Raw genomic sequence first — 19,968 nt, 5'->3', positions numbered from 1 at the left:
CCAAAAATCTCTGTTTGGGAGAATTTGGCCCTTTGGAAGTCATAACTCTTCCAAAACTGATTAGCACGTTTATAAACAGGTATGCTAAAGAAGATCCGGCCAGCTGCTAAGCAGGATTCACAGCTGCTTGCTATATCCCAACTCTATACAAGTTAGTTCTCAAGTGCCATCTTTAATACCCTGTTAGTTAGGAATACTGCAACCAAGTATACCTACTAAGTTGCTTGAAGTTTCCTCTACCAACCAGTGCTGGATCTTTGCCAAACCATAAACCTTGTGGGCATGTTAGCCTCTTCCTTTATCTTAAGCACTTTCTGCTGTTCAATTCCATACAAAAGTACAATGTAATCCTGGTGTAGAATGTTGTTTAAACGGCAACCAAGACTGTATGAAGAGAGGGTCATGATGCAATGTTTCTGTGCACAGAGACCTCATGTCCTCACATCTATGCAAAACAATGAACAACACACAGTAGATGTTAAATATATGAATGATCACTAATTACATTATCATATGGGACAAATTATCCATAATAATGTATCTATGCATATTAATCCCTTCATACAACATACATTTCATATTCAATTCACAATGCTGGCCTGTGTTGGGTTTTAAATAGTTAATATGTATGTGGCTTTCCCAGATTGCAATAGAGTTCATATAAAATAGATAAAATAATGGTGTTTAAAGGTATAAACTTAAGAGTATTAACTAATCTATAGAAATATAATGCACAGTATAATGAATATAGACAATAATATTGTACTGTACTTAGATAATGTGAAATATCACTATAACAGTAATCACATAACAATATATAAATGTACTAAAGTAACCTTAAATTTACACAAAGTTACATGTCAAATTTATTCATTTAAAAAGAACCCATCAAAATAGATAAAATGAGGTTTTCCTCTCAATTTGCTCTCTGTATTCTAGTGAAGTAAATTGTAATTATAAATACCCTGCCTGGAAACTAGGATTTGATCCAACTTCTCTATTAACAAGTTGACTCATAATCTGTTTACTTATTATTCTCTCTACCATTTAAACTTTTTTTTCACTCAATAGTCAAACTCCCAATTATGCTTCCATTTATTATATTAAATATTTCTCTCCAGGTAAATTGGACAAGAGCTAGCATCAATTACATTAAGAGTGAGCAACCAATCTCTCCTACCTCAAAAGACTCATAAAACTTCATATCTTTCAATTTACTCTTTTCCTCCTGTTTTAATATCAAAGTTACACACACATACTTATAATCACTTTCTTTTCTCAGTAGCACTGATGATGCATTCTTATTCATTAATTTTATCAAATAAATTTTAATGCTTATTATATGGCAGGCATTCTGTCAAGATATAAAGGTAGGCTATACCTAATCACCTACTCCTAAGAATTCTCTCATAACCATGCAATTTCCTGCTTACAGTCACTTGCTGATTATGGGCAGAGCCTTTGCTCTAATCATGGCATTTATCAGGCCTCACTATGGCCACCATTATATGTGGGTGTTATGTATGTGGATTTGGAATTCAACCTGAAGTGTCTCAGTTTTCATATCATCTGCTCTATGATGTGGCGAGTATTTACAGGGCTGTAGTAAGGATTTAATAACATGATACTTGCAGAACTCAGCAGAATACCTGGCATATTGTAAGTGCTTAATAGGGTGTGTCTGTGTGTGTTTGTGTGAGTGTGCTTGCTTTAAAGTATTTGAAAACAGTGCATCTAAATAATTGATACTATTTTTTTGGACAAAGGACAAGATAAGGACTTTTAGATAATTTGGCGAGTCTTTGGATTTTGATTTTGTAGCTTGTGATTTTTTGTGTGACAAGCATTCATAAATATCACAACATTTTTAATATAATTGTTAACATGAAAATGATTGGCCATTATGTTTAATAACTATATCCTACATATTATAAAATCTTGAATACAATTTGTAAAAAAACACGTAAAGCCACACTGGACAATAGTAATTACTAGAAATCTTCAATTTTAATTTACATGACTCATGTAAACAATGAAAAAGACAGGTTAAGATAATGGCATACGTTTTTCTACAAAAAGACTAGGTTTAAGTGCTATTTACTTACAGAAACTTTATAAAAATTCAAACTTCTGAAGAAAACATCTAAAATAGTGGCTTTACTATTACAAGTCATTACTCTTCTTTTTATCTTTTAGGAATACACAATAGATATAATTTTTGCCCAAACCTGGTTTGATAGTCGTCTAAAATTCAATAGTACCATGAAAGTGCTTATGCTTAACAGTAATATGGTTGGAAAAATTTGGATTCCAGACACTTTCTTCAGAAACTCAAGAAAATCTGATGCTCATTGGATAACAACTCCTAATCGTCTTCTTCGAATTTGGAATGACGGACGAGTTCTATATACTCTAAGGTACTACAGTTCAAAAAAATTTGTAGTTGCTCTAATTTATTTTCCATAGTAATATTTGATAAACTCATAATTTCCCTTTTTAAAAGTGGCAAAGTAAGAAAATATGAAGCTTCTTTTATACACTAAAATCTAAAATGATGATATATTGTGGAAACACTAGTTTAAGCTCAGAGTTACTATTATGTGAAAAGGAATGAAAGCAAAGAGGAAAACCTCCTCAGTTTCCCTCCTTTGAAGCAGGAGAGATTGTGGCATAAACATTGTTTTCATTAACCTATAAGGCAAGAGATTGACAGAGATTTTTCTGTAGAAGTCCATCCTGCTGTAACATTTTAAAATACTCTGATTTTCAGTGGTGTAGTAAAACATCCCTAACATAGGATTAAATGAGGGTTGGCGTATAAGATTCAAGTTTATTTAATTCATTGTCTTGAATGTGTCGACCCATTAAGAATCATACTTTTAATGGAAAGATGTTTATGGTCAAAAGAAAAAAAATCACCATACTTAACCAGGTACACTCTGTTAACCTGCATGCGTGTTTGTTGAGAGCCTGAAGTATGAATTTTTAACTGTAAACACAGAGACCACACTTGGGCTAATTTTGAGGCAACTTAGTTGGCTGGAGAGAAAAATCAGAATTTTCTTATTCATTTATGAATGTTACAATATTACTACTTAAGACTTTGAGACTTCAGAATTATTATTATTTTCTAGTATATCACAATCCATTATTGTAGGTCAAAATCATATTTAAAAATTAAACACAACATTTTTAGTGCCTGAATTTATTTCTCATTATTTAATATTTATTTTTTCATCTAAATAGATTGACAATTAATGCAGAATGTTACCTTCAGCTTCATAACTTCCCCATGGATGAACATTCATGTCCATTGGAATTTTCAAGTTGTAAGTGATAAAATACTTGATTTTTCATAGAATTTTATAGCCTCTGATCCTGTTTATTTAAAAACGTAAAATGAAATGAGATAAACTACAATTTATACAATTCTCAGAAGTGCAGACTATGTTTAACTGTCTTAGATAAAATTACAAATGACATATTTGTTTCTGGCTTTAAATTAAAAAGTGACAAAAATGCATAGTGAATATATATATTTTATCATTCTTTACAAATCTTAATTATATTCATGTTCTTTTCCTATTTTGAGTAATAAGGGACTACTGAAGACAGATTTGTTTTCAAATATTTTTACACTTCCATGAATAAAGAGTTGATTCAAGTTTTACTCACCTTCCTAGAGTCCAGATTTAATGTTACTACATTGTACTTTAAAATATATTTCATTGGTCTGGTGAAGAATATTTACTGTATGAGTAGCAAATATTTGAGAAGACTTTAATGAGTTAGAAAAGCCAAGGTATAAATAAGTTTATTTTATTCAAAAGAATGAGTGAAACCGAGAAATGACTAGAGAGAAATAATTTATATACAAAAACTTAGTATTTTGTTGCAAGGAATTATTTATAATCTTTCTATATCAATATCAGTTCTATTTTATAATTACTAACATAGTTTCCTCACATATATTTTTATAAAAATATTTTTCTACATAGCATATAATTGGGCAAATCTTGAAAACACACAAAAGGACTTTAAAAATGATATTGCCTACATCTATGAATTACATAAGGCTATTTTCCTTTTTTAAAATTCAATTTTTTTTGGATATCATGTTCTAGAATTTATTCATAGTAGATTATAAGTATTCATAAGTATTGTCCTGCTTCTTCATTTTAAAAATTCCATGTAGCTTTTGATACCCTTTATTAAGTATTTTCTTGACTTTCTTAATAATTTTTATCTCACTAAAATGTCCTTTTTAATTCAAAATCTCATATCTCACTGCTCTGATTTTCTAACATTGACTTCTCAGTGAATGAAACAGCCAAATAACAGCAAAGACTTGATTAATAGGAACATTCAAGGAGTAGTTGACATGCAAATATTTAAAGATGTAGCTATTACTGTATTCTCTAGATATCATGCCTAAAATCTTGGTGTGATATCTCTTTAGCTTTGATTGTCATTCTTGGGAATATTCCATCCCTATTAGTGCAATTGGGTGTCACTGACATAAACATAATAATCATAGTTATCTTTTTTTAGATATTCTTTATGGATCCAGTAGAGAATACAGCCTTCTCCATCTAATATCATTATGGTTCCCATTTTACGAGTCAATACCATGAGATTTAGAGTGGTTAAGTAACTAGCTCCCTGTTTCTATTTGTACCGGCATTCCTATATATTATGATTATACTGTATTACTTCTACAATTACAATGAAAAAGAATGGGAAATGTGGGAAAACAAGATGGCCAAACCTTTAGAACAAGAGAGAGAAGATGGAGAAAAGAATGAGAAAAAAGATCCCTAAACAGGCCAGCAAAGATGACAGCAATTTCATTGCATGGCCAATTAGGGGATCCTAATGGAAAATGGTTCTGTTTTGGAACTTTTTAAAGTCGATAGTGAATTTCATTCCAGTAATATGGTAGATCAACCTTTATGTTGAAAACAACTTAAAACATTTTATTATTAAAGTCTCCTCAAAAACATGTAAGTGATCACTAGGAAGGAATTTTCAGCCACAAATTTCACATTAAAAGTTGAAGCCCAAAAGGGGGGAAGTTTGTACCCTGAGCACATTCGGCAAAAACAGGTAAATTTGAGCTTTGAATCTGACAGCCTTGTGGACTGGAAATGTAATAAAACATGATCGCTACTTACAGCGGGGTTACAAAAGGCTGGACACTTAGGGTAACATGAAGAAGTGCCCCCCGCCCCCCATACACACACACATGCACATACAACTACTAAGGTCTAAAAGGAAAGTTGCCTCTGCAAATCAGCATACCAGGGTGAATTCACTCCTTTGAGAGGATTTAATCACAGGCCCACACCCCACATGGATTTTCCCAAGTTTCTCTTACTTGGTTTAGAAAACCCTTGTGGATTTCCAGGACATGTAGCAGAAACAAAAGCATATCTTTTTTAAAAGAATGCACTTGCATTCTAGACAGCTGCAGGGAAGGCAAAGGCATTTTCAACACAAATAACTAACAGAGGTCTAGTATCCAGAATATATATAAGAATTCAAACAAAAAGAAAGACAAAAAAGAAAACCCAATAAAATAATGGGCAATAGAACAAGCAGTTATCCAAAGAAGAAACCCAAGAATCTAATAAACACATGAAAATTTTTCTAGGTTTTATTCCTAATCAGGAAAAAGTGAAATAAAAAACACTCTGCAGTGAAAATAAAGAAGACTTTCCACATGAACTTTATTGAGAATATGGATCCACATGTATTCTCACTCTGGCTGCTGAGACAGAAAAAAAGATTGACCGTGTCTCATAAAGTGGGAAATATACATAATCCACAACCCAGCTTTTCCATACCTAGGTATATATACCAGAGAAACTTTTGCATATATGTGTTTTGTGAGACCTGTATAATAGCATTACGAACAGCAGTGTTAGCAATAGCCAACAGGAAAGATTACAAGTACGGACACAGTAGAATGGATAAATACATTTTAGCACATCTTTACGATAGGACAAATTTACTACAGCTACATAAAACAGCACAAATGACTATTACAAATATGATATTAAAAGAAGTAAGACATAAAATAATGCATCCAGTATGGGAACAACCAAGCAGAGTTCAAAAAGAATCTAAACTAAGCTATAGTTTTCCAAATTGCCTATCAAAAAATTCTATAACCAAAAAACAAGGCGAGGATTATCACAGAAATCAAATTAGTGGTTACCTCTGGTTGGGAGGGGAAATACTGTATTGGAGTGGACACGTGGTTTTTCCCGAATGCTAGCAAGATTTTATTTCCTGATTTAAATGGAGTTAACAAGGATTATCATTATTTAATCATTATGATTTTTCTTTAAGCTATACTCATAAGTTGTATGCAGTATTTTTGACATACAATAAAAATAAGGAAGAATTTCAAAGAATTTGTCTTTGGATAATTTTGGTATTGCAACAGTAACAGATTTGGATCTGCTAATATATATATTTTTTATTTTAACTTTTATCTAGATGGATACCCTAAAAATGAAATTGAGTATAAGTGGAAAAAGCCGTCTGTAGAAGTGGCTGATCCTAAATACTGGAGATTATATCAGTTTGCATTTGTAGGGTTACGGAACACAACAGAAATCTCTCACACAATCTCTGGTAAGAAGAAACACAAATCAGTGACTAATGCTAGCATCGAGTGGCATTTGTATTTAAATCTATGGCTTGGAATCCTATATTTACATGTACTTTATAGCCAAAATGAAGCATATTTTTTTTCTTCCAGGGGACTACATTATCATGACAATTTTTTTTGACCTGAGCAGACGAATGGGATATTTCACTATTCAGACCTACATTCCATGTATTCTGACAGTTGTTCTGTCTTGGGTGTCTTTTTGGATCAATAAAGATGCAGTGCCTGCAAGAACATCACTGGGTATGACATGTAATAGTATACTGTAGTGTCATATGACTTTTAATAACATTTTAATGTGATAAACGTTTATAATTTAATGTATTAAAAATATTCCTCTACAATCAGGCAAAAATGGACAGATACTCTAGTGTGATATGATATTGAAATAAATATATGAAAAACAAGTAGGAAACAGAATAACAGAACTTTACAGAATTCAAGCTTTACAGAACTTCAAATCTCAGAAATGTTTTTAATAGAGGTCAAGGGAAGTATAAAAACTAAGCAAGAATTAATCCATGAAAATCAGACATAATCCCTGAATCTTAAATGTGATCAATATTTTCAATCACTTTTTATCAAGATTTTATTTATTTTTTAGCCGAATCACTAAGAGCCAGTATTTATTGAATGGTGTGTGTTTAGAAGGTTTTGAAATCTCCTGCTCTTACAATGGTGCTAATGAATAGTCAGCATTCCAAAGGGCAGGTCTCTGAAAGGAACAAGAAATTTCTGGGCTTCTGTGATCTATAGACTATGTAATTAGTCTGTGAACATTTTTGAGAGTTGCTTATACAATAACATTGATTAAAAGGGTAATTTGTAATTCATACTTGATGAAATAGACTTTTCCTTTCTTTCTTGGCAACCTGTTGCAATAATCAAAGTCGTAAGAAAATGTGTCAAATTACTGTACATTTGTTTAAAAGAAAATGATAGCCTAAATTCATGTATTGATATACAAAGATAAATTGTTGATTGATTAATTTGCAACATCAGTATAAGACATGAATCTCACTACTCATAACTGTGTTTTAAAAACATAAAGAAAAAAACAAAGAAGGTTGGGGCAGTTTCCATTTTCAATAATAAAGAGATTTTCATGTGGTTTCTATGGTAGCTGGTGAATAACTCCATTTAGTAAATATAGTAAAATGCAAATCACATAAAAGTAGCAAGATAAAACCAGAAGTACCTAGTTCTATACTTGGAAATGCAACTCCTTGGGAATCTAAATAGAGCTGTAGATATAGCTAGGGGACAGAATGCACCAATATCTGTTTTGTTTCCTACAATTCTTTCAAATTATTTTATGTTCCAAGGTAAATAAATTACTTTAGTTTTTTTTTTGGTATGCTACTCTGAGTGTAACAAATATTGTATTCTTTTTTTAAATATTATTCTCATATTTTTTTCCCAAAGAGAATTTGGATGGATTATTTCTACCTTTAGGTTTATATGAAGCCAAAAGCCTATGCCATAGTGTCATGAAAGAGAATAACCATCTGTGGAATTGTGTTCTTACATGGACTCATATTTTTAATGTTACCATTAACATAAGCCATAGCCAGATCTAACATAAAGAATATCTCTTACAACTGTGGGTCCTATGTAGTTGAAGGATCAAAGATTTTTTTAAAGCATACTTATATACATGCATACATACATCACTGAAGGACAATTTTCTGAGCCCATTTATTCAACATTGCATTTTAACAAACATTTATCGAATGCTTTATGTGAAATAGGCAGCATTCTAAGTGCTGCAGTGTTAACAGTGAACCAAATGTTGTAAAGTGCTAATGCTCATGTTAAAACATAAAACATTTATGTTTTAGTGGAGTGTACAGGTAATGTACACAGAGGAGTTAAGAAACTTCCCTGAGGTCACATTGTTAAAAGGTGGGAACATCAGAATTTGAATCTAATTTGCCTCCATGGCTTCCAATTCATCATATGTGTATCACCTTTAATTTTTTTCAATCCTAAGTGATGATAAAAATAAAATGTTGAGCATGTGAAAGGAATTATTATTAAGGCATGTTTCAATGTAGACATGAGGGAAAGAGGTGGCTATTGCCTTCACCATACCAAAGTGGCACTTTCTATTTTTTTTTCAACCCAGATGTTGCCACTCTACAAATAATTGGCCAAATTAAGATTCATTTGGCATTATATTTAGTACTTTTTGGAGAGAAAACAATTCCACTAATGGTGCCTTATTTCATGAGACAAAGAATGAGAATTAAGGCAGTTCAGATAAGAAAAGACATAGCATGTGCAGCTGTGAGTTAGGGGGCCTAAAATTAGCAGTGGTGAGAACCACAAGAAGGCCATGAATAAAGAGAAATAGACACCCCCAAAGATCCCTACACAGGGCTGAGGCCCCAGGGCATATCCTAATTTTATGTGTTGACTTTTTCAAAATATGAAGGTTTACTCTGTTCTTTTAAAGTATTCCCTTGATATCATTTTGCCTGTATTCTTTACTGAGATGAAAAAATGGGTTTAATTCAAGTTATAAAAATATGCCATAGTAGTTTGGATTACTTTTAACTGTGTGTGGCAGGAACCCTCAAATCACTGTGAATTAAATTGGGTGGAGGTCTAAAATGGCTTCTGATACTCTTACCAGTGTATTCTAGCAGAAAGCAATGAGGAAGAGGGAAAGAAAGGCGTTTCCTATCTTTCTAAGGACATCTTTTGGTCCTTGTTTACACCTTTGACTTACTTCTTAGCTAGATCTCAGCCTGTGGCCACACATAGCTAAAAGAAGCTGGCAAATAATTTTGTACTTTCAAGCAGGCACAGGCCAGCTAAAAAACTGGGTGATCTATTATTATGGAAAGGGGAGGATAGGTACGGGGAGTCAACTACTTGCAATCCAGAGAATTTAGATGATTAAAACTCACACAGACACAAAGAAAACATTGAATACAATGTAACTATGGTTACCAAATTTTTTTTTCCTGTAAATCACACATAATTATATTATTTTGTTTCGGTTGTTTATTTCTGCTCACAATATTGCCAAATCAGATGGAAGAATAAAAAGGATCTAAGTTATTTTTCACCATCTATTTTTCTTCCCTTCCTCCACAGGTATCACTACAGTTCTGACTATGACAACTCTGAGTACGATTGCCAGGAAGTCCTTACCTAAGGTTTCTTATGTGACTGCGATGGATCTCTTTGTTTCTGTTTGTTTCATTTTTGTTTTTGCAGCTTTGATGGAGTATGGCACCTTGCATTATTTTACCAGCAACAAGAAAGTTAAGACTACTAGAGAAAGGAAGCTAAAAAATAAGGCCTCGGTATGTTAAAAAAAAATCTCTATTTTATAAACAACTTAGTGTTAGAGATACTCTTTTGAGTTTTCATGTTATCCTTTTTAGAGTGTTATGGATGCTAGAGGTACCCTAACAAAAGATAAAGAAATATTAAGATGAAACTGGAGTACCTAACATTTCCCACCAGCAAAAGTATACTTATATTTTTCCCTAGAAAAGAATTTTGGATCACCTTTGTAAAGAGTTATTATGCTGTGAAACTTTCCACAAGTAGTAAATTCTTTGTACCTAAAATAGTATTTAAACTTTCTCTTTGAATCTATTTTTGTGATAGGATTTGGATTTATAACATGAGTGCCCCACAAAATTAACTTAACTTTTAAAGATAAAGATCCCTTTTTAATGTTAGTATTCAGCTGTGTTTGAAAGACATAGCTTTCTATGTCATAGAAAAGATATGTTTGGCTTTTGTACATTTGTACTCTCTTACTCCCCCTTCCTAAGCATATATGCACCTTAACTTATATCACATCAAGTTGATAAATTAGAATTAATTCTACTGATTCTATAATACGTAAGTATTGGATGATTAACTGTAATTTCTTTATATAATGGCAAATATAACAACCTTAAAGTGATATCTAACACTTACTGAGTGTTCTGGGAACTCCTCTAAGTATTTTATATGCATGGTTTCATTTATGCTCATAGGCACCTTATAAATACAAGTTCAGTAATGTGCACAAGGACAACCTTAGGAAGTGAAAGATCCAAGACTCAAACCCAGGTCTTTTTTGGTGCCAGAGGTCAAGCTTGTAATCCTTGCTTTATGTTGCCTGTTCTCATATGACTCAGAAAAGTAAAATCTTTTTCTTCAATATTAACAAAAAAGACACTTCATTGTTAATTCCAGTAAATGTTTTCAAAATTTGTTCCAAAATACCAATATACTTGAGAAATATATAAAACAATTCTGCATGAGTGGCAAGCTTGTAAACCTACCATAGCATGTGCACAATGAGGCATGGGATTTTTCATGTTATGTCCTAAATGTGTAAGTTCTAGGATTCAATGCTTTTTCTCCCTTCCCCCATTTTTTATTAGTTTCTTTATAAAACTTTGCCATACTTTTAAATTATATTTTATTTTTATGTTATGCACCAAGGACCAAATATCTTGTGTATGTGCTTCCAGATTCCCCCAATATCACAAGGAAGGAGAACACATTGTTGGTGGTACACATTTCAGAACTTACATGGTAGAATTAGCCTGTGACCCCCTCAACTTGACATGATTTTAGCTTATCCGCAGGATTTATTATGGCCTCGGAATGGACAAAGCATCAGGAGCAATGATTTCAACTTTAATATCCATTTGCTATATTTTTAGGTAAAGAAAAGCACAGGTTTTCTACTAACTTCCTTTAATCCAAGCCAACCATCCACTCTGGATTTTTCATTTCATCATTTACTCATCTACAGCTATGCTTGATTACTACCTTGAAAATTTTAGTTTTGGAAATTGTGAATGAAAACATTTAGAATAAAAATAATTAACATTATAAGCCAGACAATGTACAATCTCACATGGATTCTAGAATTTCATTCTAAGGATATGTAATATAGGTACTAATATTATCTAAGGCTACTCAACCAGTAAGTGGCTACTGTAGGACTACAGATAATCAGTTTGACTCCAGATCATGTGCTCTCAACCACATTAACAGATGTATCATTTACTCAGGAAGTTGAAACACTGGAGTGCAAACTTTAAAATTATGATGTTCATTTAATCATTCATTCATCATATATTAATTAACAACACCCATTTCTAGGCACTGTTCTAGAATAGTTACTTAAGAAAAAAAAACTATATGTTGAGTATCTAAAATTTAGCACCAAGCCCAAGAAGCAAAATACTAAAGATGAAAAATTAAGGAATTAAAAAATAAATGAGATTTTTGAAGCAGTAAATTGCAAATATCAAAAGTTAAAATGACATGTAATTGACTACCTAGGTAAGAAAAATACTTTATTTAGAGCCATCCAAAATAAAATTCTATAGTATTTTCTTCTGTTCAGTTATGTGCTTCATGAGTTCTTTCAATACTAAATGACAGTTTGAGTGAAAAAATGGATCAGTAATCAACTTTGACTCCCTGCCTAGTTCAGTGTTCAGCCATATGGTCTTGCTAATCAGGTAAATCAGAACACACTTTTATGAAGAACAGATCGCTCTGCTTGCTGCTGTCTCAAAACGTTCTATTTAAGGGCTTTGCAGAATCTGTGTTTTTCTTCTGTTCAAGCCAGGGGAATCAAATACAAGCCTAGACCCAGAAATCTTGCAGCATCTTGCCTTCACACCTGTTTCAATTGTTTGTGAGTTTACCTTCCTTTCTCTCTGTCTCTCTGTCCTTCCAGCTCCCCACTTTATTTTATAGGCTCAAAATTCTGAGTAATTTAAAATCCAGCATTTCCCTTTTCTTCACCAAATATTTATGGCACTAGGCCAGGACCAAAGATCTTGCTTAGAGTCACTGAAATGTCGACATATCTGTTATTAAAACTAAAATCCCTTTCTTGATATCTCTTTGACTGCTTAGCTGAGAATCCCAGAAAACTCCCGTTTATTTTACTTAGAAAGAGATGATATTTTAACACAGTAGATTTTTAGCTTCAAGACCCCTCTAAGAAAAATATAAATTAATAAAGATACTTTCTACCTGACTCTCCACATGATATATTGGACCTTTACTCTCTTTCTCTTTTTTTGCTCTCTTTTTCCCTCTCTCTCTACCTCCCTCTCTCCCTCCCTCCTTCCTTTCTTCCTTCTTTCCATTATTTCTCTCTTCCTCTGTCCTTCTCTTATGTCCATATTTCTTTCTTTCTTTTTTATTTTTTATTGTGAATGCCAGCGACATTTTGACTTGGTCCATATTACTATCCAATATATTTTATTGGGTTTTTATTTCTACTCATTAAGAATATGATTCAAGTATGTTTGTATCAATACTTATTTTCAAGAAAATCTAGTAAGTTAATTATGTTGAAGTATAGAATCAAGATCCTTTACGAAACAGGCAAAGATCTCAGAAAAGCAATAGTAATAAACCAGCCAACTAAAGAGTAGTTCATAGAGAAACACAAATATTCAGACCATTGATGATAAAAAAAATCTCAGAAAACCATGTTATGTCTACATCAGGAGCCTGATATATCCATTTGAGGTAGGACTTACTTATTTGTAATCTCTCAATTGGTTACAGTGTTAAATGATGAAAGTTTATTTCACCAACCGTGGACAAGGTACCATGAAGATAATAATGACAGAATGTGTTCTCTGCTTTCAGGGATCTTTAAATCTAGTTATGGAAAAATATGTTTGAATTGTAAATGTAAGATAGTAATGTACACTACAAATAACAGTCCAATATAAAAATCAAAAGTAGACAAAGACACTATAAGGAAGTAGCGATCAGATGACTGGTTTCAAATATCTTTTCAGCAGCAAAATAGTTTCTATGACAGATATAAGTGAAGAATATTTAGAGACGTTCTTATTGAAATAGAGATAGGTACCCCAAAGTCCGAACTAAGTGGCCTGTACTATGCACAGAGGAAATCTTGAGACATCATAGAATATGGTCTGTGAAACACTAACAAGTACATAGTGTTGAGAAGAGGCCTTGTCATTGTGAGCCAACAGTGCAATGGGTGGCTTTCTTTCATTTTATTGTAGATAATTTATTCAAAATGTATGTAACATAACTCTTCCAAAGGGAATTTGATAGAGAAAATTACAAAGAAAGCATGACATCATTGAAGTAGTTCTTTGAAGAATAAGTTGCAGTTTTCAGGAAAACAAATTATCAATAATATTTAAGAGAGATGGAACCACGTAAGCCAAGTTGAGGCATATATATGAGAAAAAAAGAAGATTGATATATTTCTTAGGCTGTTCATCTAATACAATGGCTGCTAACCATATGGCTAGGTTGATTTAAATTAATTAAAATCAACCAAAATTTAAAATTCAGTTTCTTAGTAATGTGTCACATTTCAAGTGGTCGATAGCTACATGTAACTAGTGCTACCACATTGGACAACACTGATACAGAACACATTCTAGCAGTGCAGAAATTTCTATTGGACAGTACTGGTTTAGAAAATAGGAATCTTAGGAAAGAAAATAACCCAAGTTGAGGATAGAAAAGTGGTTTATTGCTGAGATGTGGAAAGTCTCCAATACCATGCCAAAAAATTTATATTTTGCACTGTTGGCACTGAAAAGCCATGCATGTTTTTAAGCAAGATGGCATATTTGTTTTTATGTTTCTGAAAGATAATTATAAGTAGCATGGAATATATAGTTGAATGGTAAAAGAAGCAAGATAACCAAAGATTATTGAAATAGTTCAAGAAGTAATATATTGATATTACTGAGAGTGGAACTAGGGTATCACAGTGGAAATAAAGTGTGGAAGGTTTTGTTTTTTGTTTTTTGTTTGTTTGTTTGTTTTTGCCCACAATACCCAACCCATAGGAAATAAACATTCTTCTATCTTTCAGAACACAAAAAATAATGTAAAGCTGAATCAATACACAGTTTCACAAATTATAAATCTTCTTTCCTTTAATGGTATTTAGCAAAGCCCCCAGGAAGGATTATTTGATATTGGTGAAATGTGAAATACAGTAAGAAGGTTACCTGTGCATGGTTGAAACAAATGAACAAATCAAACAATATATAAAGGTATAAATGACAATACAATTCTCTGCTCCACAGCCTTGGTCCCAACCCTTAGAATTAGTGTTTTTGTTTTTGTTTTTTTTAACTTTCTATTGTTTACTTTCCTTTGATAATTATTTCCATTAACTTCTAATTCTTGGAGTACCAAGACTGACAAGCCAGAATCACCAAAATCCACCTCATCTACTTTTTAAGAAATTTTATTGAGATATAATCGACATACAATAACCTGCATATATTTAAAGTGTACAATTTGATATTTTTTTCTTATTAGTAATGTATATATGGCAATCCCAATCTCCCAATTCATCCCACCCCAACCCCCGCACCTCATCTATTTTTAACATTGATGTAAATTTTGTAATTTTTGAAATTCTGACTGATAATTAGCTGGGACTTTGTGAAAGTGGAGTGGAGAAAATCTGTGTTTAGTTTGACATTCTCATATGTAACTTTTTGAATGAGAAATTAATACTAGTGATATTAGTTAATATTTCATAAAATCAATAACATGACCTAATAATGTTTGCTAGTCATGTTGCTAATACTTAATATTATTCACAGTATTAGTAGATGATCTAAATAGTAGTTATATTATCGGTCTTGGTGCTTAAAATATATTTAACTATATTTAACTATATGATTAATCTATAAGTAAGAGTATTTAATATATAACAAGACACATATGTATCTTTAATAGTGAGAATGGGATTGATTTCTTAAAATGTTAAGTTCAACTATTTTTAGTGACTTTTTGAGATAACAAAAAAATGGTATATTCTCAAAACTACGTCATTTGAAGTAAAAGAAAATTCTATTCAATTGTGTTGTTTCTTTTTATATCATTTAAATCGATCTTTTATTGTTTCAATGTTTGCTATTTTGGGGGTCAGCAAGATCTTTATTTGAGACATTATAAGGTGGGTTATGCTGTTGTACTTCAGATAAATGAGATATATAATATTTATATTCTTCCAAGTAATTTTTCAGTGGTTTCCAAGGTCACAAATCTATGTGTCAAAAATATTTTATTTTACCGATACTGTGTCAGCTCTTTGACTATTTTTCTTAGCGCATATAAAATTCATTCCTAGTCACATTCATCATTCAGTGAAGTGTAGTTTCTTTCAATTTATGAATTAGTGGCATTTTGGGGGAGGCAGCAGGAAACTAGAAAATTGTCAATCGAAAGTTGTCACTTCAATAGAGCTCTCCATGACTTTGACCACCAGGGATTGGTCCTTGTTTTAAATGAACCAGTTGCAATTTTTCTCCATTTTGTGCACTTTAATGCCTAATCATCTCTCTCATGCACAGTTGATATCTTCCAAGAAACACACCATCTTTCCATTTATGGCAGTTCTAAGTAATATATGGAATGTGTTTTATGCCATATAACCTTGAAATTGCAGACTAACAAACTTGTATTTTAACCACTTTTCACTCTGATTAACATTGGAACATATGCTATTTAAGTATTAAGTGACAAGAAAATGAATATCAATTCATTTTTGTATGTGAGTTTAGTGCTCCACTAAAATTTAGGATTTAATAATATACTGCCTTTGTTTTTCATGATACATCTAGGCAAGTGGAGTCATAAATTTATTTGTGTTTAGGGCCTTGCTTATTATTTTCAGGCTGCACATTTTGTTTCTAATGTGGATATTATGTCTTGTGTGATGGATTTACCTTTTAAAAATATCACTAAATCTGATTATTTGCTTCTCTTTGCATCTACTGAATGTTTAATATTTAGTGGTTCAGAGTCTATGTTTCTTTTTAGAAATAACATGCGTTTGAATACAGGTCCAGGTTTTTTTTAATTATCACTTTTTTGTGCTAATTTTCTAAATCTTTCTCATACAATGTTTAATTTTCATGGGTTTGAGATTTATTTATTTCAAAATTTAGGATGAAAAAATTTTATAAACATTTTCATTAGAATTTAAAATCAGAATAAAACAATTGTTATAATCTTAGCATTGAATTCAGTGTTTACATAATAAAACCACTGATTATAATAAATTGTGAGATTCACATTTTAAAATAACCCTGAAATATGTGGAAGTCCTGAGGGATGAAGAGTTACTAAAATGGCAATCGTCACTCATATTTTACTTGCCATTTTATTCAAGCATTCATTAATGTATTTCTTTCCAGTAACATTTTTGATGAAGTCCAAGTTTTTGTCATTGTTATTATTGCCTGTTTTACCACATATTTTATAGCCAATTTTGATATATCCTCTCCAGGAATCAACAGTAGCAATGACAATTACAACAGTATTACCAATTGGCAATGGAATACTTGCTATGTTTCTAATATTTTGCTTGGTGTTTTATGTATATCATCTCATTTAATCATCAAACGGGTCTATATATTGTTATTATGGCTTTGGTACAGCAAAAGACACAGACACACATTTCCTGTCCAAAGTTGCAGGACTACTGGGCAGAGCTGGAATTTCAGCCTAAGTGATTGCTTTAATATTCCACAATATCCTGACTCCAAAGTGATTGCTACAAAGTGATTGTTCCAAACTGATGGCTTTAATATTCCACAGTATCCTGGACATGCTTGATTTTTTTTATATATATTTAAAAAAAAATTTTCTTGTTTAAGTATTATTCAGAACCTGGTATCATCAAGAGTTAATTTGATATGTATCCCAATTAATCTTGGTAAAAATAATAACTATTATTACTGGGCAAGATGAAGCACTGGTCATTTTACATGTTATGAAATTTATTCATTGCAACCATCACAAAAATTAGGTACTAACACAGTTCCAACTATGGTGATAGCTGGAAAGACCAGAATTTTTGGTAGAATGAGCAGAGTTTTGAATACCAGTTGTCGCCCAACCTGAATTTTTAACTGCTGCACATGTTTTCTCCCAAATATGATGCCTTGTGCTTATCCACAACTCCACACCTCATATCTTTTTTATTCATTCACAGCTCCTCAAAGTTTTCTGCTTTAGCAAAATGTCACCTTTACTATTTGTTCTCATTATTACTGAAATAAATACAGGGCAGAATGTAACCCCAGAAAGTGAACAGATGTTTATAGCATTGTAAATGTTTCACTGTAAAATATCATAGAAAAATATAGTTCATTCTCATGTTAGAATTAGATTCATGGTTAACAGTAATTTAGTAGATCAACTTTCAAAAGGTATAAAATACATTTCATTTTTGAGTGTTCTTTTTTCCTCCAAAATCTTTCGAATGTAAAATAATACTTTTGTGTGCTATAAATTGTAATCTAAAAGCATGTTAGGACTGAATATTTGTTTGATTTTTGGAAAATAAGATTATTTTTGTTGCATATCAGTCTCTTATAGGTTGTCTTGAGGAGACAGATTGGTTTTTTTATGCTACTTTTTTATCAAAACTCATTTATTATTTTACTCAGGTGTCCTCTGGACTCCATCCTGGATCTACTCTGATTCCAATGAATAGCCTTTCTCTGCCACAAGGAGAAGATGATTATGGGTACCAGTGTTTGGAGGGCAAAGATTGTGCCAGCTTCTTCTGTTGCTTTGAAGACTGCAGAACAGGATCCTGGAGGGAAGGGAGGATACACATACGCATTGCCAAAATTGATTCATATTCTCGAATATTCTTCCCAACAGCTTTTGCGCTATTCAATCTGGTTTATTGGGTTGGTTATCTTTATTTATAAATTCTACTTACTAAGCAAAACTCATAAGAAGTCTGATTAAATCCAGTATAATCCACTGTCCTTTGATCATATGAAGTTTAAATTTAAAATGCAGAGAAACCAATGGTTAAAATATGAATAGCTTTTTAAGTATTTTACAGCTTTCATAGGTAAAGTAGCATCTTTCAGATTAACGTACTTAAATTTATGTAAAGTGGATTAGTTGCAAAAATCAGTATATTAACAAGTATTATATATTTGTACTTTAATTTTCTTTATTTTACATATATCCTATTAGGATTTTGAATTTATAAGTTCTGTGATTCATATTTTAATGATGGAATAATTTTAATACATATTTTATTTAAACATAATCTATCATTTGTAGTGGTAGCCTAATCTAATGCCTAATATTTATGTAATTTTTTTTGCCAAGAAAATATTGTTAATTTGATTTTTTTTTCTTTTTATTTGTATGCTCTGTTTGGAATAGAGCTAGTTGAAAACATAAAACCATGATTTCATTGGATTGATTCCTAAGATGCTTTACTCCCCAAAAGAAATTAATTTATTTTTAAATTTTTATTATATAAAGAAAAAAAGGCCAGTTTTTACCTTATTTTTAACCCAGTTCATTTCCTGATGAAACTTTATATAGAACTCCAGTTATATATTTAGCTTGGTGATTTACAAACTAGGAAGAAAACCATCAAAGTCATTTCTTTTAAATACAAGGTAAAAAAAAAATGAAGAATATTACATTTAACCATTTTATTCTCTGCCTCATTGCATTTATGAAAAACAAAGAGATTAATGAATTGTTTAGATCTACCAACCCTGAAATTAAATGTAGAAGGAACTGATTTTTTTCTTACCCCTCCACAAAGGTGTTACATTCCTTAAGTTAACAAAAAAATATTGAGGAACAGGGCTTGAATTTACTCATTGTGGCTAAAGAATTATCTAGCAAATTGACTTTCAAGTTTCATATTGAGGATATGGTCTTAAATGCACACTATTAACGTTTTTCAGACCAGAAATATTCTGGCAACACAGTTTTAGGCCTATGTTGTATATCGCGTTTCCCAGTTCCTAAATTTGGACCTGGTCAGCTTTACGATTTTATTATAAATTGTAATGATATTCTCTTTTTTAGAAAATGTGAACAGGCACAAAAATTCTGTTAAAGATGGAGTTCATGAGTGTGTGCAGCTCTCTCAATTCTGAGAAACGAGAACAAAAATACTCTTACTATAGTTTAAAGCCTGTTGGTTAACAGTTTCCAAAATGTCTGTTTTGTTAAGAAGTGAGTTAAATCTAGGCCTTAATTATTATATTCCTGTAACTAGTTTGGTGTATCAACTGTTTATAAGAACTCCCTATTCATTCACCATCACTTAATTATCTGGAAATCACCAGAGTGCTCTTGAAGATAGCCTTTAAAAATTGTTTCCATTATCAAGAGCAACTTTCCGGATGAATACTTTTATAATCAGGCCTATCTTACGGTGTGTGGAGGAAGCTATCACCTGTGCACTTGACACCACGTGATTAGTGAATACATGAATATGCTTTGGC

At 31.8% G+C, this 19,968-nt stretch overlaps 1 protein-coding gene across 1 annotated transcript in view; it reads left to right on the top strand.

Annotated features, from left to right (window-relative positions):
* The window catches only part of GABRG1 (gamma-aminobutyric acid type A receptor subunit gamma1), a 69,319-nt gene extending 50,908 nt beyond the window's left edge, over window positions 1-18,411 (top strand). Inside the window, exons 4-9 of the mRNA XM_057727804.1 lie at window positions 2,197-2,417; window positions 3,247-3,329; window positions 6,505-6,642; window positions 6,770-6,922; window positions 9,785-9,996; window positions 18,142-18,411. Coding sequence (XP_057583787.1) covers window positions 2,197-2,417; window positions 3,247-3,329; window positions 6,505-6,642; window positions 6,770-6,922; window positions 9,785-9,996; window positions 18,142-18,411 — 1,077 coding nt within the window. The remainder of the gene's footprint in view (window positions 1-2,196; window positions 2,418-3,246; window positions 3,330-6,504; window positions 6,643-6,769; window positions 6,923-9,784; window positions 9,997-18,141) is intronic.
* The last annotated feature ends 1,557 nt before the right edge of the window (window positions 18,412-19,968 follow it).

This window comes from Hippopotamus amphibius, chromosome 3 (genome assembly GCF_030028045.1).
Source record: "Hippopotamus amphibius kiboko isolate mHipAmp2 chromosome 3, mHipAmp2.hap2, whole genome shotgun sequence".
NCBI classification, from domain to species: domain Eukaryota; kingdom Metazoa; phylum Chordata; class Mammalia; order Artiodactyla; family Hippopotamidae; genus Hippopotamus; species Hippopotamus amphibius.
Note: the sequence above shows the minus strand (reverse complement) of the source record. Positions and strands in the feature narration are given on the sequence as shown.